The sequence below is a fragment of the Heloderma suspectum genome, chromosome 1 (assembly GCF_057233095.1).
Source record: "Heloderma suspectum isolate Gila_16-S chromosome 1, 16-S_ref, whole genome shotgun sequence".
NCBI classification, from domain to species: domain Eukaryota; kingdom Metazoa; phylum Chordata; class Lepidosauria; order Squamata; family Helodermatidae; genus Heloderma; species Heloderma suspectum.
Window position 1 is genome coordinate 179353288 of NC_139458.1, and position 24805 is coordinate 179378092.

The 24805-nt window shown below is 40.5% G+C and overlaps 1 protein-coding gene across 2 annotated transcripts in view; it reads right to left on the minus strand.

Annotated features, from left to right (window-relative positions):
- Nucleotides 1-1195: 1195 nt before the first annotated feature.
- Nucleotides 1196-24805, minus strand: part of RBMS1 (RNA binding motif single stranded interacting protein 1) — a 104623-nt gene continuing 81013 nt past the window's right edge. The window contains exons 7-14 of one of the 2 annotated variants that reach the window (XM_084811612.1): nucleotides 17739-17845; nucleotides 13664-13713; nucleotides 12887-12980; nucleotides 10686-10736; nucleotides 7964-8074; nucleotides 5490-5570; nucleotides 4597-4681; nucleotides 1196-2182 (exon numbers count right to left, since the gene is read on the minus strand). In XM_084811612.1, coding sequence (XP_084667738.1) covers nucleotides 4604-4681; nucleotides 5490-5570; nucleotides 7964-8074; nucleotides 10686-10736; nucleotides 12887-12980; nucleotides 13664-13713; nucleotides 17739-17845 — 572 coding nt within the window. In that variant the 3' untranslated portion in view covers nucleotides 1196-2182; nucleotides 4597-4603. Of the gene's footprint in view, nucleotides 2183-4596; nucleotides 4682-5489; nucleotides 5571-7963; nucleotides 8075-10685; nucleotides 10737-12886; nucleotides 12981-13663; nucleotides 13714-17729; nucleotides 17846-24805 lie in introns of both variants that reach the window. The other variant, XM_084811601.1, reaches the window with a different exon arrangement.

The following is a 24805-nucleotide window of genomic DNA, read 5'->3' on the forward strand; positions in this document are numbered from 1 at the left end:
TAATGAGTATGGCACTTAGTTCAGACTCTTCTAGCAGCATCTATTCCCTCCTTCTAAACCAATGTCTAGCTAATTGAAATAAAATATCAAGTAGCAAATAACCCCTTTCCCCAGGTTTGGAAATATCCCAGCTGTAGGGAATGAGTTGCAAGAAGTCTGAACTTTGACAAAGCAGTCAATTCCAGGGAGCATAGAACCAATAATACCACAACTTTTTTTTCTTAAAAAAATAAAACAAAACAAAAAGAAACAAAAACACAATTCTTATGACTATGTAATTTACTAGAATCTACACTTCTTAGAGCAGCATTGACTTTTGAAACTATGAAATGTCGCTGACATCTGTACTTGAATACTCACATAAAATTTAAAAACTAAAAAAAAGTGAAAAGAAAGAATTGCTGAGGCCTAGCTCCTGAGCTAGGATGATTTGGTCTGTGGTAACAGGGAGGGCCAGCAACCTGTCCCATTACAAAAGGAAATAAGCCTTGAGGTAGATAACTGATCATACACAGCTGACCAGACAAGTACACAGTTTTGGAAGACAACTTAATTTACCATTTGATTTAATACACATGCGATCATAATAAAACGAGCTTTAATAGCAGTGAGTTTATCTAATACGTAATAGTACAAATAACAGTGTATTTGTGAAATCAGGAATTTCATAGTTTCAAAATGTTTTTTTTTCTTTACACTTAACACTTGTAGTGATGATGTAAAGTGTGGCACTGCTTGGATCCAAGTCTTCCTTCATGCTTTTTTGTTTGTGTCCATACATCAATTAAAAATTATAAAACCTAAATGCAAATGTACAAAAAAAGGCACATTCTTCTAACCGCAAACTGGTCCGGCAAAAAAAAATAAAGAGTACAGAAGACGTAACTGCTGAGACAAATCAGAATTATTGGTTACTGGCTCTTTGTTCTTTGGTAAAGTTACCTTTAAAAAGTGCCAAGTCTTTATTTACCTATATAGAGAGCTAGTACCCAATCTAGTATGTTTTCTACTTACATCTCAGCTTATGTTTTGAAAAAAGTCTTTTAGCTTTTGCCTTTGCTGTAAAAGCAAATGCTTCTATCTGCTAGGTCTCAGTACAGCATCATTCTAAAGCACTATCATTACTAGAAAGGAAGGACAGAAGCATTCTGCAAATTTCCCACCCCTTAAACTCCCCAACCCTAAAACTAGAACATCAATTAGCTTCTGGAAAAAGGCAAAAAGATTTTTTTTTTTTTACATTGCATCATACAGCAGAGTTCCTAACTAGCAGAGGAAAACTAATCGGCATAAGGCCTTACAAACAATTTATCCTATTAAAATTTCCCCAGTCAGAAAAATGTGTTTCACACAAAACATTTCCCTATCCCCAGTCTTGCATTTCACAACCTTACATTATTATGTGAGGAAAAAAATCAATAAAAACACCTACTACACATTTTAAAAAAGCCAGATTTTTTTCAGCAATTTTAATTGACTACCTCTTTAAAGCCCTATCCTGCTGTTTTACAAGGCATAATAGACCAGCTCATTTGGTCAAAAGCATTCTACACCATTAGTTTGGACTACGTACTGAAACAGCTACAGCATTAAAAGAGTTAAGGCAAATTGGAATTGATAGAAAAAAGATAAGACACTTCACACTACCTTAAAAGAAAACAAAAACAAAAACAGAAAGCTATGAAAACAGACACTACTACAACTGCAACACTGCACTATAGCGACACTCACACAGCAAGCACAGAACATCAGCATGGATGTTTAACTAGTTTAAACTTCAAAAAACAAATCTTATACAATTAAAAAAAATAAAAATAAACCAAGAGACGGATTCTGTCATGCACGTGAACATGTCTCCACTGCGATCTGTGCATGGCCAGACTTTTTTTTTTCTTTCTTTTTTTTGCGTCATAACACTTGATAAAAAATTTCTTACTAAAATAAACCTGTTCAAGGGGGGAGGGGAACAGCTACTAGGATGAATTTAAGGTTTTTTCTTTTTCTTTTTGCACCTTATAGAACTTATAGCAAAAATAGTTTCAGTTGATTTCATTATAAATAACGTTTTCAAGAACCTGTGCAAAACTGTCAATAATTTCTAAAGCACAATTGATCAGTAAAATCCATGATTGTTTCAGCCTTTGCATCCTTCTCTAGGCATGGCAAGGTCAACAACGCATATCTGAAAGAGAAGGAAAAAATATATATAATTCAGTTCTACTTGCCTCATTTTTAATGCCCAGCCTGTGTAATTTGACTGGTAGGATTTTATTGAGCTGTAAATCCAGAACTCAAAAGGAGTAGATGTATATTCACTATACAGAAACTGGTTGGTGTGTGTATTGTGTGTGTGTGAGAGACAGAGAGAGAGAGAGATGCCTAAATTTGGCTGCTCCTAGAATGTGTAAACTCCCACGGGAGATATGGGCGGTGGGGGGGGGGGTAGATGGAGCCCGTGGCAAAGGCTCTGAGAAGCAAAAATACAGAGGCGTTACTTGCTCTGATAAAAACTTTGTCCTTGCAATTTGCTGAACAGGCTAAGAGGCTGGATACAATTCAAAATTCCATCACCGCCCTGCAAGGGGCTGTGGACTTAATTAACACTTCTTGGTTAATGAGCGAAGGTTAATGAGCTGCAAGATAGGGTGCCAGCGAACGAGACTGCGTCACAAGCTTTTAACCACAATTTTTTTGCCAGAATCTCCCAACTTGAGGCTCTCATGTGCAGGGCAAATGTATGTATTATTGGTATTAAAGATCTACCTACTGATGTAAATTTGTCTACTTTTATAGATAAGCTTCTGCATGAGATACTCCCTGTGTCATCTGATTATTTTCTTGATATTGAGCAGGCATTCCGTGTGCCAAATGCCAAAGGGACTGGTTATACGATTATAGTCCAATTTGCAAGAACTGCCACAAAAAATTATATCCTGCGTCTGGCAAGAGGGGACGGAAGTCTTGTTTGGGGATCACAACAAGAAAAAGTCATGTTATTTCTGGATTACATCAACAAACTTGCTGATAAAAGAAGGCAATTTACCAAGGCGAAAAACCTGGCAAAACAAATGAACTTACAATATCATTTAAAATATCTTGCTACATTTTGCATTGTTTCTGAAGGTCAGATGAAGAAGTTTCTAAATCACGAAGTGGCAGAGGCGTGGCTAATCGGAAAAACACATGAGACGTCTGTTCCAGCCCCATGAACTGGAATTTATAAACATGTTTTGTCAACTGGCTATGTTTAGTCTGTAAGATCCAGGCAAGGCCAGAGATAATTGCTCATATATACTCGTCTTTTCTCTCCTTTTTTTTTCTTTTTCTTTTAAATCCTCTCTCTTTAAATGGATATGATATACTATACTTAAATTTACTGTCTGAGGGTGTAGAGAAATGTGCACACTCATTTATATATCTAGTACAAAATATATTAGTGATTGTTGTAAGGTTGATTTTAAGATTTATTATTATACAACAATATAAAATTTATTAGTGACTTGTTATTATTATTTCTCCTTTCTAATTTCCTTTCTTTTTTATTATTATTACTATCATTATTATGAGACTGGTTAGTAATATTTCAGGCTGGTTAAATTGTTAAGCTCTATTATTATAGGTTAACTGTAGGGCAATATATGGTTACTGGAAATGAACTGTAGGCCTGCTTCCTTGTTTTAAGACTGACGATATGATATCAAAATGTAAGGTTGATTATCTATGCTGTACTGAACTGTAATATTACCAATGTTATAGGTATAACTTTTAAGTAGAATGGAATTTGACATTTCTGTGTAATGGAGTTTAAATTTAATCCTTTAAGTAACTTCTTTATATTTTTTCATTTTCTTTCTTGCTTTCTTCTTCCTTCTCCTTCTGTTTTTTTTTTCTCTTCATTTTCCCCCTCTTTTTTGTTATTGCTGTGTCCTCATACGAATACTGTATTGTTGGGAAACTGTAGATACCGATTAGGTTGTTGGTACTGTTTATTTCATTTATAAAGATAAAAATAGAATAAAAAGTATTTTTTTTAAAAAAGGAAAAGAAAATGGTTAATAATGTCCACATTTGTACATGCCCTATATCAAAGATGGGGAACCTTAGGACTGGGGTTCCAATCCAGCTCTCTGGTGTTCCCCATATGATTGTGCCCCCCTTCTCTTGCCTCCACCCCCTTTCCCCCAACCATTGATCGTTTGGGGGTTTCCTGGCCTAACAATGTCAGCTCTTGTCTGCAGCCTCGGGATAAACAGATCACAGGCCATGACCTACACATCTGTAGCAGTACCATCAGGTTCAACGGTGCTGGGTGACCCATTCTTGCTCCATCTGACTAGTTTTTTCCCATTCTAAAGGCTGAAATGCCTCTCCTAAAGCTTTGTTACTGGCAGGAAGGGCTGGTATTTTGGCCACACCCCCTTTGACTTTGGGCCTGCTCCCTTTGTGTTCAGCCTCACTTGCCACTGGAATGTGCCTCTCATGGGAGCTTTTCCCAAGTGGAATTCGGCCCTCAGGTAGAAAGAGGTCTCCTCCCATGCCCTATATGAATGGTTTCCACCACAATTTATTTTCAAAGAAACTTGACAACAACTTTACCTCACAATTACTTGTTTTGCTGATAAGTGTATGGAGAATGATCACTGGACGTCTCTACTGTAACTTGCTGTTGACCACTGGCTTCCTGTGAATGAAAAGATAATAAGGGATTCCAGCTATTCCTTCAAATTTAGGAAAGGATGGCACTGTTTTCAGAGCAGCCTGAAATGCATAACGATCAAGTGGCAAACGTTAACAACATAGTTAACAAGGAAATGCAGCATTACACATTCTACTATTTTCCACATACAGTGGCAAATTATCAGCTGTGAGCTGGCAACGTTGAGTTCCATTACTTCTTCTATAGATGGATCTATAGATATAGGATCTATACCTCTATCTATTGTCATAGTTTTTATCCCACTCTTACGTAAAAGTGGAGGGGAGTTTAATTTAATTTGGTTCCTGTTTTGAGAAGAACTTATCAAATTCACACTTCCCAAACCAATATGTGAACTGAAATAGCTATTTTTTTATATTTGCATTTATCAAATATTTGAAATGTAGTTCTTCAAATAAAAAATGCATAAAATACATATATCAATGGAAAAAATATATTAAAAAGCATTATGTAAGGGAAAATGGCTGGCAAAGAAATGATACAATAGACAAAATTGTGTTAAAAATGCATCCTTTGGGGACAAACCTTGTTTGAAAATCACAAACTGAAAATGGGATGGAATGAATTGAAGACTGAAAAAACGAGAAACGGAGAGAAATCAAAATTGACAGATTCATCCATTCTTACACTTCCTGTGAAGAGTTCATATGTAGAATTCCGGGCTATTTTGAACATTGATGTATAATGAAAAACTATCCACTGTACCTTCTTCACAGCAGTCAAACAGTGGTTTCTGACTAGGATATCCTCCCTTTAATAAAGATGTACCCACCTCAACTGGAACAGCTGCTGTTTGAACATGTGTGTACTGGGGTATATAGGCTCCTTGCATAGCTGTTGTGGCAGGCATGTACTACAAAGAAAGGAAGATAATGCATTTAGCTAAATGGAACTAGTACAAGCAACACAGGGTTGGATCTGAAACAATAGGAAGGAAAGGTAGATAGCTACTAGTACTGTTCCACAAATGTGCATGCTGTGCTATAATAGACAGGTTCCATAGCACCTACAGCCTTTGACAAGAGTGTGTGTAAGCTCCAAGACAGGCATATCATCATCTTTGCTTTCAGTGCCACTTTTTTTTTTTGCAATGCTCTCACGCAAGAGTGAGTAGCTTGTGGCTCTCCAGATGTTTTGGCCTACACTGGCCATGCTGGCTAGGGCTGATGGGAGTTGTAGGCCAAAACAACTGGAAGGCCATAAGCCACTCAGTCCTGCTCTAGCAAGAAATGTAAAACAGCCCTTCCATGGCTATGTGATGAGAACAAGATGCAACAAGCCTTGGGCTTGAATGCTCTTCTCCCCTCTCACATGGCCAATGGAAACTTTCTTCCATTCTTGGTTAACCACAATTGCCTCGTTTTCTGAACTAACAACCTGTGGTTAACATTAACCATGACTTCAAGTTTCAAACAAACCATAGTTAATGAATATTTGGTTGGACTCGATGGTCTTGTAGGCCCCTTCCAACCCTACCACTATTCTATGATTCTATGAAGGAAGCCAACCTGAAAACAGTTAAACTACCGTTTGTCGATTCAGACAAAATGACAAATTGCAGTTGAGCAAGAGTAGAAGAGAAAGCTTCCAGCCCCCATTTCCTACCCACATGGGAGGAGTGTGTGTGGGGGGAGACACAGTGCCCTAACCCAAGCTTGCCATGGCTTGTTCATGAAAACTGTGGTGATGCATGAATGCTGCCAGTGAGAGACAGATGCCTTCCGCCTGCAGAAGGGCGCCTTTGGATACAAGCCAGAGCATTTGAGATATATTGGCAGCTAGCAGGTTGAGGGTTTGTTTTTGCTTTAGTATGTATGGAGAAAAGGATTGAGTCTTTTCAAATTATTGTTACAGTGATCTTCCCTTTGCTAGCAAAGACACTGTTGATATGGCCTCTACTTTTTTCCTTTTAAGACAGAGGGCCCACCTAAAAATGGCAGCTCTTGTCTGCAGCCTCGGGATAAACAGATCATAGGCCATGACCTACACATCTGTAGCAGTACCATCAGGTTCAACGGTGCCAGGAGACCCATTCTTGCTCCATCTGACTAGCTCATTTCTCTTCTTTGAACAAGTGTGTCTGTAACCCACTTGACCAATAGAGAAAACTGCGGCTATACGGATAGACACCCCACTCAGCAACAGATGTATGAATCTCAGCTGAGTGTTTGGGGCTTCAAGAATCAATTTATATGGGTTGAGAGGGTGAAACCCCTCTCAAGCCAAATAACACAAAGTGGCACCAGAAAATACGTATTTATAGCTCAAACAGTATTAGAGAGTAACAAAACTTTGAAATGACGAACAAGCAAAATACATTACTACATACAATGCAATTAGGATAATTAGAAGCATAATAGAAATAGTGGCTAGCATATTTCTTAGTAAAATTAAAGTTCTATTCCTCTCAACCAACAAAGCAGTCATCATTAAGATCTTATAGTTACCTATCTGGCAGGCACGGCTGGCAGAGCTTAGGTAATTATGTCTGGTAAGCTTCTCATTCTCCCATGATCTCTCTGGGGACTCAGATCAAACTCTTATTTTATAACCCCTGTGTGGATGACTTCATCCTAAGTTTTGGATGTGGTCATACCACTACTCCCATTTCTCTCAATGTAGCCAGGTTTGCCACTGACACCAGTAACTCCTAGATGAAGGTATTCCTGCTCATCTAAGCAGTGTTCTGTTTCTAATGTTTAACCAACCTACTTGTGGCAACTTGGCTCTATTTCTAAGAATGCTCTCCATTACTCACAGTTATCTTGCAACACACACAGAACCAATCACATCTGTTACTAATCACTTACAGTTAGCATACACGGATTATTAGGAACAGCACTCCCATGAAATACAATGAATTCTTATCAACAATACACATTACATTCATACTGTGTGACACAGTAAATGTAAATCACATATTTTAGAGGGATAGAGAACCATCCAATCCCCCATCTCTCCTATGAGGAGAGAGGGAGAAAGAGCAGCTATATTCAGTCTCTAATCCCTCAAACCAGTCAATAATAGCAATGTCCCACCTTTAAAAACATTAAAATTGCAATACCTAGCAACTGGAAGGTGAATGGATATGTTGCATAGAAAATAACAGTCTTGTAACAAATGCACAAATTACTAGGCTGTGAAATTGCAACACGTCATATAGAATACTTTAATAAAAGACGTTCCTATGGATAAAAGTTATCTTTGTGATGCTTATTATTATGTCTTATTAGAATTGCCACATACTGTTCCAGTACTGCCCAATGAAAGGTGACTCATTTGCTGTGTCAGTGGACTTATCATTGATGCAGGCTGCAGTGACATGGTATGGTCCATGGAAGGAGTTAATACAGCACCCTATAAGAGTGAAAGAAAAATGTTTCAGAGTAAGACCATAAATATTTACACACTTTCTGTTGGTTTACACTACTGGGTATTGGGGTTTTGGTGCTTTGTTTAGCAAAGGTGCATGCAACTCTTCTTTGATAGCAAAGAAACTCTTCTTTGATAGCAAAACATGACAGTGTGCTAAGATAGCGTCAGTAAGATCCGCTTGTGGTCAGAAGAGACTTATGGATGTGCACTAAAGATTATATCTACAGTGCACACAAGTTTTCAAACAGTTGCCTGTTTTGGCTCCTTTCTAAGAAACCCTGTGTAGTTGAAAGCTGCCAAATCTGTAACCCCCTTAAGGAACCACAATTCACTAAGGGGTAATTTAAATTAAGGACACAATTCAGAAGTATATGGGGTTGTATCCAATGTTACAGGAGTGGAATCTGTTCAAACAAACTACCTTCCTTAATTTTTGGTGATTACCCCTCATACTCAGCCCTCCATTGCATCCCAGGTACTTCCTAACGGTCAGGGGACCACCAGGAGAGGCTTTTAGAGGTTTGAGGGGTGCAGTGAGGAGGGAGCAGGAAAACCCTATTTTGCTCTTGTAATGCTGGATACAACCTGTTACGTTTCTAGTGTAGGCCTGCCTTTTCATAGTACTGAGAATTACACTGCAAACAAACCTCCTGGCATTTCTCCTTCAGGAAAATTTGGAAATCAGTGACAGACTGTAGGCAAACAAGAGTGCACATGATAATTATATCCATGGTTTAAAGTTGTTTTTCTGTAAGCACCATTTTTCCAGACAAAATGTAGCAAAACAACAACTGTTGTTACTACAATAAACTTCAATTCAACCTGTTCATAGGAATTGTTCTCTTTTTCATAGCAACCGCTTTTTCCCCAAAGGAAAAAGAAAATAGGGGTCATAGCCCTCAACATCCTTTCTCTGGAGTAGTTCTGCATGAGTTTGAGGGCTGTGATCTCCATGTCCTGCCAGTGTGCTTTCTGGCCACTGTGGGCTGAACTAAATGGAACTTTGGTCTAATCCAGCAGGGCTTTGATGATGATGATGCTGTGCCAATAAGACTATTTCTAGTATTAAGAAAAATGAACACATTCACTGGTTCTACAAATGCTGCAGAAGAATTCCTGCCAGTGGATTGCAAGCTTGTCGAAATGAGTGGAAAATGTGCACAAGGTGCTTTCTAAAGCTTCAGAAACCATAGATCTGGAACTTTGGTTGTCAGAACTGTACAATGTTATATATCATATTATGCCCAACACTCCATGTTTTCAATTTAATTGCTTTGCTTTCCCCATTTATGCATTACTTTGAAACATTTGTTAAGCACTATTACTGCATATATGAGACACAAATCAAATATTTGAATATTCTAGAAAGTACCAAGCAAATGTAAATGTTCACCATAACAATCTCTGCTTTCATATGTAGAAAAGACATTACCAGCGTTGATTCCCGATTCTGATAGTTGCAGGGAGATTAACACCAATACATTTTTCTTGCTAGATTTTTAAATGCAGTTGTTTGTAAGCCTTGGCACTGCATACATTAGCACAAGGTGACTATATTTGTAATATTATTGCTCTATGAATCTGCTACAGTGATAACATGTAGTACATAAAGAGACACATATGATGGATAAAAAATGACAGAATTTATGCTGTCAGTATGGACCAACATTACACATGAGTGATATAAACATGTATATGAAATGTGTGATAAAAATGTATTTGCTTATGGAGACAAAGTTCCTGCTTAATATAAATATACATATTAATATACATATTAAATAGGAAATGTGTGTCTATAAGCAGATACATTTTGGTACTGCTAAAAAGAGACAACTGATGCAACTGATGGAGTGACCAGTTTTCCTCAACCAGTGCCCTCCAGAGGAGTTTGATTGCAACTCCCATCATTCCCACCCAATGGCCATGCTGGCTGGGAATGATGGGAGTTGCAATCCAACATATCTGAAGGGCACGAGATTGGGGAAGGCTAGAGTGACCCTTCTAGTCAAAAGAATCTTGGGCAGCTGAGAATTAAGCCCACTGACAGAGCTCTTTGAGATCTATTACTAGTTGGAACAGACAGTAATTGGCCATTGACTTGCTTTATATGCTCAACCGTGATTCTGCTAGGGCTATATATGTGACATTTATATATGAAGAGCTTTGTTTCTTATGCTCTGTACAGCAACATGTGTAAGCTTCAACAAGAAAGTCTAATTGCCTTGGCTGTTTAACCTCAGCCCTTCTTACCTGTATCTTTCCATCAAAATATGCTGTTGAACAGCTTTCCACATTCCCCACCTCTCCGCTGGCTATTCGTTTGTTCCACTATACATGGCCAGAAACAATCCACCCCCCACCTATAGTAAACGTACTGTTCAGGCTAGGAGAACTCAGCAGAAGATCAGGTTATCTATTTTGTGCAGCTACTGCTGGGATGTATAAAGCCATACTAGGTAGATTATTATTTAGGGTGGCCAGTAAGAATTAGTGCCCACCATAGAAAGACTGAACTAGTGAAAATGGGGAACAAGACAGAATATTAACCCCAAAACACATCCAAGGTGACAAAGGAGAAAGTATGCAAACTTACGGGATGCTGCATTATATATGGTTGAGGCTGCATCCATGAAGGGCTCTGCACCTAGATAATAGAAAACGATGTTTTAAAAAAGCAATCTTGCACAAAATAATGTATATTTTACACACATTTCAAAGTATGTGAAATTAAACCAGCCTTGGGTTCCCATATATTATTGAACTACAATCCCATCATCCCCAGCCAGCATGCAAAATGGTCACAGGGATGAGAACTGCAGCCCAGCAACAACTGGGGACCCAAATTTGGATAAGGCTGCCTTAAACCCATGCTGGCACTGACTTCCACTGTTGTCTACAGGAGACAGAAGACAAGGCCATCAACCTTTTTGTAGCATGAACACGGGCAAGCCCCAACTAATTCATGGTACAGTATCCAACAGTAGCATTCCACAAACTCAAACAACACTAGTGGAGCTCCACTGAATCTTTCTGCTGTGAAAACAGTTGCCCATTATGCTTGCACAACTGGTTGCACAAGCAGAATGTACAACCAGTTGCACAATGGGTACAAGCAGCTGCACAACACATTGCACAATGGGTTCCACAAGAGTAACTTTAGCTGGATTCTTCTCTTGTGCATAGTTCAGAACCTAATTTCCGCTAGCGCAACACCACTTGCACTAATGGAATGGCACCACTGGATACTGCCCTCAGTATGTGTCTGCTGGGTCACAGCCTTTTTTTTCCCTTTTAAAACTTACTAGTGCAGTTCTTTCAAATAACCATTTGCAGACTATTTAAACAGATAATAAATTCTTCAGAAGCTCTGAGGCTGGTGGTAGAGTATAGAAGAGAAAACCTCAGAGGGTTTGTCTCGATGCCTCGAGTTCACTCGTAGGAAGAAATGGAATGAAAATGCCGATCAGTTGGATAGTCTTTCTTTTTTTAAACTCAGCATGCAGCAAGCTGAATACCAACAATTCTAATCTGACATCACAAAGACAGCAAGAGTACAGGATGTGATCTTCTCTATATGCTTTTCTCAGAGCAAGAAGAGGGAGTGGTTCTGCTAAGTGGTAACATCTGTTTCCTTTTTCTCAGACTGACTATGATTTACATGAAGAGCCCTGTTTGAGCCCTGGTAGAATGCCCAACTTTGATGGCAGGTTAACATTATAAGATTCGCATAAATATGCTTGACAGCTATTCTACTTTTATTTGGGAAAGGAACTCTGGCTTAAAGGAATGGCCAGTTGTGAAAACTAGAGATGCAGGGAACTGGGGCTGGGGGATTGTTCCTCAGGTCTGATAAGGAACAGCTGGAGACTGGGGGGGGGGGGCTGAAAAGGAACTGTTCCACAACATATAACTGCTGCCTTTGATCCTCTTTTATTCTAATAATACGAAGTGTTCAAACGCTGATTTTCTTTTTGAATGGTTAGTACTATAACTGCATACTGGAAAGTTCAGTCAAAGGTTTTGTAGCCTCAGATCTTGACTGGATGAGGAAATATGTGAATTACACTTGCCTTAAAAAAAACAAAGTGAAAACCTTCAATAAGATTGGGGTGGGAGATACTGCAACCACTCCCTTTGCAGGGCTGTCAGGGGTGATCTCAACCCAACTCTCCTTTGGCCCTGAGCCATCACAGTAGCTCAGGAGATCAACACAAGCTCTTTCCCCTTCAGCCCCAAATCCTTTATGGGGTCTTGTACTAAGCAGAAGGGAAGCAAAGAGCAGACCACTAGCTGCCCGGCAGCCATCCAACTTCTAGTCCTGACTGTCTGAGGTCTTGTGCCCATGTAATGCTTTCCACAGAGAAAACTCTTCAGGAAAACCCCAGGGAATTCTCTTGGCGGCACATATGTGTGACTGTTGAACTGTAGCAGTTTTTGGGGTTTTCCTGAACATGTGGGGGAAATTTTGTGGTGATACGCAAACTGCCTTTCAGGAAAACGTTTCTGCCATCACTCATCTCCTCACAAAGGAACCCTTGATAAGTATCTGAGGATTCCCAGGGTTACCTCTGCCTTAGCAGGAAACTCCACACATCAATTACTGTGCCACTGGAAATGCAGAACACTTCAAAAGCATGCTTTTTGTTAGGAATTTGTGTGGAATTTACACGAAAGCTTTGTGGAATGTTGTATCTTACCATCTTTGTCATTCTACATACATAATACAGCTAAAGCCAGGAATAAACAAGATGCTAAGAATTTCATCATTTATCCTGCTAAACTTGAAATGCAGACCTGGTATGTAGAAACCGGAGAAGCGATATATGGTGTAATAGACGTCTGAGTGATCATTCTGTTTGTTGCAATACTGTATGGTGAAGGGTAGAATCTAGAAAAATATAAACATCTTTATTAGTACTTTTTAGGAAGGTACCATAAAAATCTCATATGTGTTGTCAAGGTTCCACTTATGACCTGGACCCCCTGAGCAACTCCTTAAAGATCTCTTGCCTCCTTAACAGTCCCACCTTCCTTCTTTTAATCCTCTTTCCCAATAGCGTGGGGTTTAGGCTGTAGACGTACAACTGACACACCAGACACAAGGTTTAACCACAACAGTTTACTGGTAAATTTAAAGCAAGCAAATAATAACTAAAGGTATTTACACAATAGAGCTTAGTGAGACAAAAGGCATGAAAAGAGAACAAATGTTGCAAAACGCAAGTTCCTTTACCCTAGGTGTCCTTAGACTTTTCTAGCCTGCTTCTTCCTGCTCGCTCTTCAGACTCTGCTCTCATTTCAGGCTTTGGCTGTCTCTCTGCCCTTACTGGCTCTCTCACTCTCTTTATATACCCTCTTCCCTCAAAACTGAAAGTACTGTTTCAAACCTGAAGAAATGAAACTTAAGTGGAGAAATGAAACTGACACTTAGCTGGAAAAATGAAACTGCTCTTCTCAGGGTTACTCCCCCCTCAGCAGAAAATTCCAGGCCACTATGCCTGACCTTTTCCCCCTTTTGCCTCTGTAGGCCTCAAACCTTCACATGTGTATGAAGTGCCAAATTCTACATACCCATTTTGTAAAGCAGCTGTAGTTGGATCATAAGTAAGTGTCATCCCAGCCTTTAGGGAAGGAGAAAAAAAAAAACCAATGAAGAGACTGGCTACCACCCCCAACCAAAACCTTAGCACCAGCCCATCTGTCTGAAATAGTTGATACTGTTTTAATACCAGCACAGCCTTATGCATTGTGAAATTTTGTTTGCATAAGTGATATGCAGTAAATCATCTGTTCAGGCATTCCCTTATTTATTAAGAATATAGTCCCAATCTAGAGGCTCCTTGAATGGTCATGGAGCTTCTGCACACAGGGGCTTCCCCATTCACATCAGGGACATCTGTGTTCCCACTATTGCACTGTATTGACTATTCTGCAAGAACTCGTATGTAAGAAGAAATTCTTAGTCATGCTGAATCAAAATATAAAAGGCCCAACCCGCACAGAAGTGTACCAAACTGTTAAATTATGCCTCATGGGTACTAGAGGTGTCTACTAGGAGCAGGGCCTTTTCAGTAGCAGCACCAATGTCATGGAGGCCACCTTACCACAGTGCCAGGTTAAAATCTGACACCTTAAAGAAGGCTTTTGAGGTCAGGGAACCTGGTTTTCTGTCACGATATGGACGATTTCCAGCTTTTTCTGATTTGATCATAGTTATTTCACTCTATCCCTTTCATAGATCACTGCCTTATTGTGGTGAAGGGGCTTGCGTAACGCAGTGAAGCCATAAGCTATTCTGTGCAGGGCCACCCAAGACGGACAGGTCATGGTGGAGAGTTCTGACAAAATGTGGTCCACTGGAGAAGGAAATGGCAACCCACTCCAGTATTCCTGCCAAGAAAACCCCATGGAACGTATCACAAGGCTAAAAGAGATGACGCCGGAAGATGAGCCCCCCAGGTCGGAAGGTGTCCAATATACTACTGGGGAAGAGCAGAGGGAATTTCCAAGTAGCGCCAGAAAGAGTGAAGCGGCTGGGCCAAAGCCGAAAGGACACTCAGCTGTGGATGTGTCTGGTGGTGAAAAGAAAATCTGATGCTGTAAAGAACAATATTGTTTAGGAACCTGGAATGTAAGATCAATGAATCAAGGTAAGCTGGAGGTGGTCAAACATGAGATGGTGAGATTGTACATCGACATCTTGGGAATCAGCAAACGAAAATGGACACGCATGGGCGAACTTAATTCAGGTGACCATTATATCTACTACTGTGGGCAAGAATCCCTTAGAAGAAATGGAGTAGCACTCACAGTCAACAAAAGGGTGGGAAAAGCAGTACTGGGGTACAATCTCAAAAACGACAGAATGATCTCAGTACGAATCCAAGGCAAACCATTCAACATCACAGTAATTCAAGTCTATGCCCCAACCACTGAGGCTGAAGAAGCTGAGGTTGATCGGTTCTATGAAGACCTACAGCACCTTCTAGAATTAACACCAAAAAAAGATGTCCTCTTCAACATAGGGGATTGGAATGCTAAAGTAGGAAGTCAAGAAATCACCGGGATAACAGGCAAGCATGGCCTTGGTGTACAAAATGAAGCAGGACAAAAGCTAATAGAGTTCTGCCAAGAGAACACGCTGATCATAGCAAACACTCTTTTCCAACAGCACAAGGCGACTCTACACATGGACATCACTAGATGGTCAATGTCAAAATAAGACTGGTTATGTCCTTTGCAGCCAAAGATGGAGAAGCTCTATACAGTCAGTAAAAACAAGACCTGGAGCTGACTGTGGCTCAGATCATGAGCTGCTTCTTGCAAAATTTCGGCTTAAATTGAAGAACGTAGGGAAAACCACCAAACCATTCAGGTATGACCATAGGTCATTCAGGTATGACCTATGATTTTCCTTATATTCATAAGGAAATCATATTTCCTTATGAATATACAGTGGAGGTGAGGAACAGATTTAAGGGATTAGACCTGATAGACAGAGTGCCTGAGGAACTTTGGACGGAGGTCCGTAACATTGTTCAGGGGGCAGCAACGAAATCCATCCCAAAGAAAAAGAAATGCAAGAAAGCAAAGTGGCTGTCTGAGGAGGCTTGACAAGTAGCTGACGAAAGAAGGGAAGCGAAAAGCAAGGGAGAAAGGGGAAGATATATTCAACTGAATGCAGAGTTCCAGAGAATAGCAAGGAGAGACAAGAAGGCCTTCTTAAATGAACAATGCAAAGAAATCGAGGAAAGCAATAGAATGGGAAAGACTAGAGATCTTTTCAAGAAAATCGGAGATATCAAGGGAACGTTTTGTACAAAGACGGGCATGATAAAGGACAAAGAAGGCAGGGTCCTAACAGAAGCAGATGAGATTAAGAAGAGGTGGAAAGAATACACAAGAGAACTATACGGGAAAGATCTGAATGTCCCTGATAGCCATGATAGTGTGCTCACTGAACTTGAGTCGGACATCCTCGAGAGTGAAATCAAGTGGGCCTTAGGAAGCATTACTAACAACAAAGCTAGCGAAGATGACAGTATTCCAGCTGAGCTATTTAAAATCCTAAAAGATGATGCTGTTAAAGTGCTGCACTCAATATGCCAACAAATTTGGAACACTCAACAGTGGCCACAAGACTGGAAAAGGTCAGTTTACATTCCAGTTCCAAAGAAGGGCAATGCCAAAGAGTGTTCAAACTACCGTACAATTGCGCTCATTTCACATGCCAGCAAGGTTATGCTCAAAATCCTACAAGCTAGGCTTCAGCAGTATGTGAACCGAGAACTACCGGAAGTACAAGCTGGGTTTCAAAGAGGCAGAGGAACTAGAGATCAAATTGCCAACATTCGCTGGATCATGGAGAAAGCAAGAAAATTCCAGAAAAACGTCTATTTCTGCTTCATTGACTATGCTAAAGCCTTTGATTGTGTGGATCACAACAAACTCTGGCAAATTCTTAAAGAGATGGGAGTACCAGACCATCTTACCTGTCTCCTGAGAAACCTGTACGAGGGACAAGAAGCAATATTAAGAACCGGATATGGAACAACCGATTGGTGACAAGGCTGCATATTGTTTCCCTGCTTATTTAAATTATATGCAGAGTACATCATGAGAAACGCTGGGTTGGATGAATAACAGGTCGGAATTCAGATTGCTGGGAGAATTATCAACAACCTCAGATACGCAGATGATACCACCCTAATTGCAGAAAGCGAAGAGGATCTAAAGAGCCGGTTGTTGAGGGTGAAAGTGGAGAGTGCAAAAGCTGATTTGAAACTCAACATTAAAAACACTAAGATCTTGGCATCTGGCCCCATCACTTCCTGGCATATAGAAGGGGAAGAAATGGAAGCAGTGACAGATTTTATTTTCTTGGGCTCCAAGATCACCGCAGACGGTGACTGTAGCCATGAAATTAAAGGACGCTTGCTCCTTGGGAGGAAAGCTATGGCAAACCTAGACGGCACAGTAAGAAGCAGAGACATCACCTTGCCGACAAAGGTCCGTCTAATCAAAGCTATGGTTTTCCCAGTAGTAACGTATGGCTGTGAGAGCTGGACTGTAAGGAAGGCTGAGCGCTGAAGAATTGATGCCTTCAAACTGTGGTGCTGGAGAAGACTCTTACGAGTCCCCTGGACTGCAAGGAGGTCAGATCAGTCAATCCTAAAGGAAATCAACCCAGAGTGCTCATCGGAAGGACAGATCCTGAAGCTGAAGCTCAAGTATTTTGGCCACTTAATGCGAAGAGAAAACTCTCTGGAAAAGACCCTGATGCTGGGAAAGATTGAAGGCAAAAGAAGAAGGGGACGGCAGAGGATGAGATGGCTAGATAGCATCACCAATGCAATGGATATGAATTTGAGCACACTCCGGGAGAGAGTGGAGGACAGGAAGGCCTGGTGTGCTATGGTCCATGGGATTACGACGAGTCGGAGATGACTTAATGACTGAACAACAACAAACATGCATTTAAACAATGTATCAAGTAACCAAATGACAGGAATAGTTGTGAAATCCTATTGTACAATATAGATGAATGCCCAAGCATTCCAATTTTTGTGCACCTATTATTTTTTTTAATATACACTCACTCACCCCACCCCCCTCAAAGTTTGAAACGAGGACTTACAAGTCTCACCTCGCCTTCTCTGTGCCACGCTCTTCCATTCTGTATATATTTGTTCTGATTCTGCCTCTTTTTTTGTCCTCCATCTGCAAACTTGCACAACAAGGGTTCTGCAGGAGCTAAAAAAATCCCTTATGATTAGTCTTCATAATAGTCTCTGGGATTGCAAAAATGTGTTTTTTAAAAATTGCTGCTTACCATGTGAAAAGTTACTTGGCATGTTTTATCAAATTATTTTGCTTGGAAACCAGAATATTTAGATATACTTGATAGTACCCAGCATTACTAATTCACAGTATTTTCATGCATTTCACAGATCTACAACCTAGTAAAATATTCTATTAAAGTATACAAAAGTGTGTGGGGTGCTGCATTATAGATTATATCTGTCTTTCAGATTCAGCCAAAACTCAGTGGTCTCGATCCAGACATACATGAGTGGGAGAAATTCTGACAGCGCACTATTCTGCAAGAGAAGACTTGGCACAAACAAACACCTTGAGGCATTTTTCACGAAGCACTGTGCTAGCAGACATTGTACATGACCTTTATTTATTTGTTCATTACATTTACATCCCACCTTTTCCTCTAAGGAACTCAAGGTGGCATTTCTTTATGCAAAGTATTTCTTTAAGGACATTTACTATAGATCCAGTTAAACATAAAAGCCTCCTGATGCAGCAGAGGGTTTTGTGGGATGCCTATACGCTCTAGTCCATTCACATCCACAAGGACTGTCCCCATTCATTTCAGAAAAGGAGCAGGTTCACCCTTGCACAAGGATATTGTATTGCCCCGGCCATGGGCTTCGAACTCTTAATGTAGAGGTGCCAAGATAGTGATAAATCAGATCCAGGTTTACTTACAAGGAGATACTTTATTGAGTACAATCAGCACACAGGCGTTCCCAATGGTTGGATCAGACAGCTTCTCTGAACCCAGAGCCATGGGGTAAAATGGGTTTTATACCATACATGGTAGCAGTAAGGCAGCATGACAGCAGCAAGCGCCAACTAGTGTTCATTCCCAGCAAAGACTCTCAGCACAGCCACCTGCTGCTTTAAGACAAACAAGCTTTACTTCCCAGGCACATACTGATAAGACCCTCTAGCTTGTTAGCATGGAATGTGCAGAGGCTGCTCTCTATCGACCTTTGACTCATCCTGGTAAATCAAGAGGCCTGTTAGGGAAAACAGTAGCCTTCTGAACCAAAGTCAGAGAACATTATGGATCATCTAAGCCACTCTAAAACTACTAATAGCTTGGTTCAGGCCTGGGGCCTTACAGATGTACATGCACAACCGCCACATTCACTTGAGTGATTTGGGAAATGTGGATTTCCTAGGAGCTCCATACATGCACCAGAGCCCACAAAGAGCTCTGGACTGGGGGCAGGGTCAGCAGTTTTGAACCAGTTATGATGTTATGGTCCAGAAGCAAGCTGGACAAATGGTGTTCATGGAAAGGGTCAGCTTCCCCAATGTGGCACCCCTCCAGATGTTTTGGACTACAACTCCCATCAGGCCCAGACAGCATGGCCAATGGTCAGGGATTATGAGAGCTGGAGTCCCAAACATCTGGAGGCCATCAGGTTAGGGAAGGCAGGAAAGAGCTGTCAAGTAATCTTCCCTCATACATATGTTTCTGACTATAGATCCATTATGGATTGATTCACACGTACATGACCATTGTTTTGTAATTAGCAGTTGGTGCAACTCAACTTCACCCCCAAAATATGGTATCTGAGACATGTTCTGCCTCTGGTGGTAAAACTGCAATGACTTATTCACACATGCTAGTCACAGAAGTGACGGATGAGTCACATGTATGCAGCAGCAATCTTCACCTAATAGTTTTACTGAAATCAGTAGTGGTTACTTCCAAACAAACAGCTTTAGGACTAAGGTGCCAGTCACTCAAATGAAACTTAATCCTGGGTGGGAAGACATAGGACTGCAGCCAAGCGTGCTACTAGCAACAGCAGGCTTAAGATGGCGCTCAAGAAAGTGACACGTTTATTGTGCCACTTTATGGGACACATGAAAGGAACTAATTGGATACAGGTATGCACTGAATATTATTTATGTAGGTGCTCTGGTTGGATTACACACCTAAACTATAAACAAGGACACTATAAATTACCTGTATCACACACATTATATGTTCTGGCAGGTATCTCATATTTTCATTAGCTAACAGAATCTTGAAAGACTAACTCTGAGCTTTACCATTCAAAAGAAAAATGGCAAGTTATGAGCAGAAGCCACCTGAATTAATTTATGTGGTTTCCAATTCTGGTTCCCTCCATAAATTAAAACAGCTTTTAAGGGGTTCAGCTGCATTCAACCACCTCCCACCTACCTACTGTTATGGTAGCCCAGGGTTGTCCCACAGCAAATTAATTTGACACTCACATAACAGATGGTTCGGGTGCAAATACAAAGATGCTGCTAAAGGCTTTATATACGTATGCTTTTTTACTCTTTAAATCATGCCCGATTGAAGTCTGAAATTCAATGTTTTCTTTTACTTCTATCATAGAACCCTAGAGGTGGAAGGGGCCATTGAGCCCATTGAGTCCAAGCCCCTGCTCAGTGCCGGAATCAGTTTAAAGCATCCCTGACAGATGGCCCTCAGTCGCTGCCTGAAGACGTTCAGCGACCGACAGCCCACCACCTCCCTAAGCAGCTGGTTCCATTTTCTGAGTGGTCTGACCATTAGGAAGTCTTTCTTAATGTTCCATCGAAATCTGCCTTCCTGTAACTTAAGCCTGTTATTTAATGTCCTACAGTTTTGGATAATAGAGAACAAGTTGTGGCGCTCTTCTGCATGACTAGGTACCTGAAAAGTGCTATCATATCCCCCCCACCCCCACCCCCAGTCTTTTCTTCTCAATGCTAAGTATATCCAGTTCCTTCTACCTTTCCTTGTAGGATGCAGTATCTAGTCCCATTAAACTTTGCTGCCCTTCTCCGAACTCGTTCCAGTTCATCTGAATCCTTCTGAAAGAGTGCTGTTCAGAACTCGACACAGTATTAGAGGTGATCTCTGACCATGTACAGAGTAGAATGGAAATATTATTTCCTGTGATTTAGAAACTATACTTCTATTGATGCATCCTAAAATTGCATTTGCCTTTTTTGCAGCCACATTACCTTGCTCACTTATACTGCTTGTGATCAACTCCAAGTTCTCTTTCACATCTACTACTGTCAAATCAGGTATACCCCATCTTATGCCTGTGCATTTTATTTCTTTTTCTTAAATGAAGAACTTTGCACTTGTCTATTAATTTTCATTCTGTTATTTTCTGCCCAGTTTTCTAACCTATTAAGATAATTTTGAATGCCTTTTCTGTCTTCTAAGGCAGGGGTCCCCAACGTTTTTGGACCCATGGGCAAATCTGGGAATTTGAGAAACTGCTGTGGGTACCACCACAAAAGGCCTAATCAGTAGATTGATGCTTTGACATCTACCTGTAGCATCTATAGATCTTATGCTGCATCTTATTCAGCAAAAACTTTTGTTTCGTGTCTACTGGATACCGCAACATCTATTTAATAAAGGATTGTCTAATTCAGCGAATTGCTGGCGGTGCAATACAGCTAATGCTTCTTTTAAACATATGTTTTGGCAATGCCCAGTAGTTGCTTCTTTCTTTTGTGGTGGTGGCGGAGAGGTTGGTTAATCAGAATATCATGGTGCACTTTGTCAAATGCCTTGCTGAAGTCAAGATATATTATGCTCACAGCATTTCCATGATCTACTAAGGAACTTAGCTGACCGAAAAATGAAGCTAAGATTAGTCTGGCAGGAATTGTTCTTGATAAAGCCATGCTGGCCTCTGTACAAGTATCATACATGATACTGTACATTAAAATATTTAGTGTTAGTTAATCTGATAAATAACATAACATAAAAGATCCACTGATCTGAACCCGAATATTAAAAGTTCAGCAATGGAAGCCCTGCCTGTGTGCAGCCAGGAGAGGATGTTAGGTTAGTGGGTACAAGGGACAGGGCCTTTCTGACAGTGGCTGTCTTTTAGGAAGGCTCTAAGGATGTTTTTGTTTCAGACTTCTTTTAATTAAGAAGCTGGGTTAGGTTTGTATTTAGATCTTATGGCAAAATAGCTGGCTGAAATGAACTGTTTTCTCTGCTCATTACTGTATTTGTTTATTATTGTAATATTGATATGTATTTTAAATTGAATTTTATATTTTGTATGCCACCTTGAGAAAATATTATTTTGAAAAGCAGTTGATAAATCTATTAAATATACTTCTAAAGAGCTTGCAACCCATGTAAGCATCATTCCTGTTTCACAGAAATGATGCAATCTCTCAGCCAGAGTTTCATGTTCAAGGCAAGCTGGTAAAACCTGAGGATCCAGTTTCCAAGGTCCAAGTCAAGTGTTGTTATCCTTCATTTTATTTTATTTATTTCATTTCTATACTGCCCAATAGCTAAAGCTCTATGGGTGGTTCACAAAAATTAATCCACTTCTTATTCTGTTTTTAAAGCTTAATACAGTCCCTAAGGATAATGGCAAAGTTTGTCTCAGTCCTACCCCATTATGTAAATGCATCACAATTCCTGCATCAGCCTGCAACACAGCCCTTCACCACTTTTTCTTGCTATCCCTCATCACCAAAACACCACACGTAATTGTAGTAAATTTGGTTCCCAACACTTTCTGCTAATAATTTCCTGCTAAATTTACAGTTAGGTAACATCCCAGAAAGACAAAACTGGCTATAGAAACATGTTCTTTCTCAAACTATGGAATGGTTTTTGTAAGCTTAAAGAGAAAAACAAAATCCCGAGCCATGACGGGTGTTGGAGAATCAAAGCATCACAGCCATGAGCTTAAAGGTTCTAACATGTCCTGTCATCGCCATTCCTGTTGCAGATTTGACAGCAGTGTGGGCTGCACTAACAACGTAAGTCACATTCCATGTGGTGTTTTGGACTGAATATTATTTTTAATGGGTAGGAACATTTTGGAGAAGAATTATTCCTTTATTATAAATTTCTACAGTGAACAATGCTAACATTTTTCCAAACCGTTCCCTTGGTGTCTGCAGTTTCTCCATATCTATCAGTTTCAGCAATGATTTACTTTATAAACTCACAGGAAGATCTGTTTGCTTTAAAAAAACAAACACATAGGGAGTAGAGAGAGTTCTGCTCCAGCAGTCTTTTCAGACACTACTTAATGGAGACATACCTCAACCTATTAGACCAGCCTTCTCCAACATGGCACCCCTCAGATGGGCTGGATTATAACTTCCATCATCCCCAGACAGATTGGGGAAGATTGAATTAGATGCTTGGATATATGTCCTTGCCCAGCTCCCTTAATGCAGGGAAAAAGCATCATCTGATCCAGGCTGTGGTACCATTATTAGAATACCTTGACCCCTGCCCCCATCTCCACTGGCCTGTTCCCACACTTCACCCCCCCAAAGAAGTCAGTTTTTGTTTATGGTGTCCTGAGGTGATTTATGTGAATAAGGCTGTGATACAGCCTTGATTGGAAATTACTTTCTCTCTCTAGGGAGGCTGTGGGGAGGGGCCCATAACTGAAACTTCTATTAGGTGCCAAAGACCAATATCAAAATCAGAAGAGGACTCGGGAAAAACCTCTTTAAATTGTTTGCTCTTTCCAACAGCCCAACTGCATACTACGAAGGCCAGGGATGGGAACCTGTGGCCCTCAAGATGTTGATGAACTCCCACCATCCCTCACCATTGGTCAGACTTGAGACTGGTGGGAAGTGGAGTCCAGCAACATCTGGAAGGCGATAGGTTCTCCAGCCCTGTACTCCGCAGTCTCTGCTTTGAAAGCTGCACCAAGAACACCCCAGCCTTTCTACCAATGACAGACTACAGAATTAGAGGTGGCTGGAATGTTCATAGAAGTTTGCATTTTACTGGTGTGATTATTTCTAGTTGTATTTTGTAATAAAGGCACACCAGCATAGCTTTCCAAATGAAAATAGCAGAGTTATTTTCCAAAACACAGACAGAAAGGAATGCACAGAAAGAATTAAAAAGGGCAATGGAGACCTAATGAGAGTTACTGATAGACCAACAGAAAAAGAATACATCTACCATTTCAAGCAGGGGTTGGCAACTTGGGGCCTCCAGATGTTTTGAACTGCAACTCCCATCAGCCCTAGCTAGCTGATCATTGAGGGATCAATGATCAATGATGAGCAGGGATCATTGAGGGCCATAGGTCAAAACATTTGGAGGACCATAAGTTGTTCACCCTTGATGTAAACACAGGCTTGCTCTGGAGACACCAGGAGAGGTCTGTTTCTCACTACTTCTTGAACAGCCCTAAGTAAGAGGGCTTTTGGCCCTTGATTCTTTCTGGGGGATTCTTTAGTTGTAGCTGTTGTATGGTATGCCTGAGAGCAGGGCAGGTAATTTGTGTACCCCTAATGTTAAGGCAATGCTTTTACATACATATTTCTTAGACATTCTAAAATACAGATATATATTTTTCCAAATCCAGCTGGTTTAGTCTCCGGAGGACTGTTTGCACAAGCACTTCCTGATCTGCTTCATGCTACCCAAGAGGCACAGCTCCCTTTCCCATAAACCTATTTAGCCATTTGGTATTCGATTCCAAACTCTGTTATTTCAGCTAAGCTGCACTATGACAACATGCTTTTCTCAAAACAGATGTGCTTCCTCCCACACCTATTCATTGCCATCTTCTGGCTGCTGTCCTTCTAGTGCTTTCCCCATCCAACTCAGATTTGCTGATTTACCCAAGTTTCTGTGTCCTTTGGTGGTACGCACAGTTCCAGCACTGCAAACTGATTTTGTGTGTTACCTGTATTTATTACTTGCCCTTTTCCCAGGAAAGCTTTGCTAATGCAGAGTACAGTTGGTGCCGCACTCGCCTCTCCTTCACTGGGAGGGAAGCAAAGCCTGCCCTTCTCACAAAGCCAAGAAAATGAGTTAAGACTGAAGGAGAGACATCCGAAGCCACACATACATCAGGCTGCAGCGGCAGAACATAAGGGACTAAAGGTATGTGCGTGCATGCATGTAGGCATCAG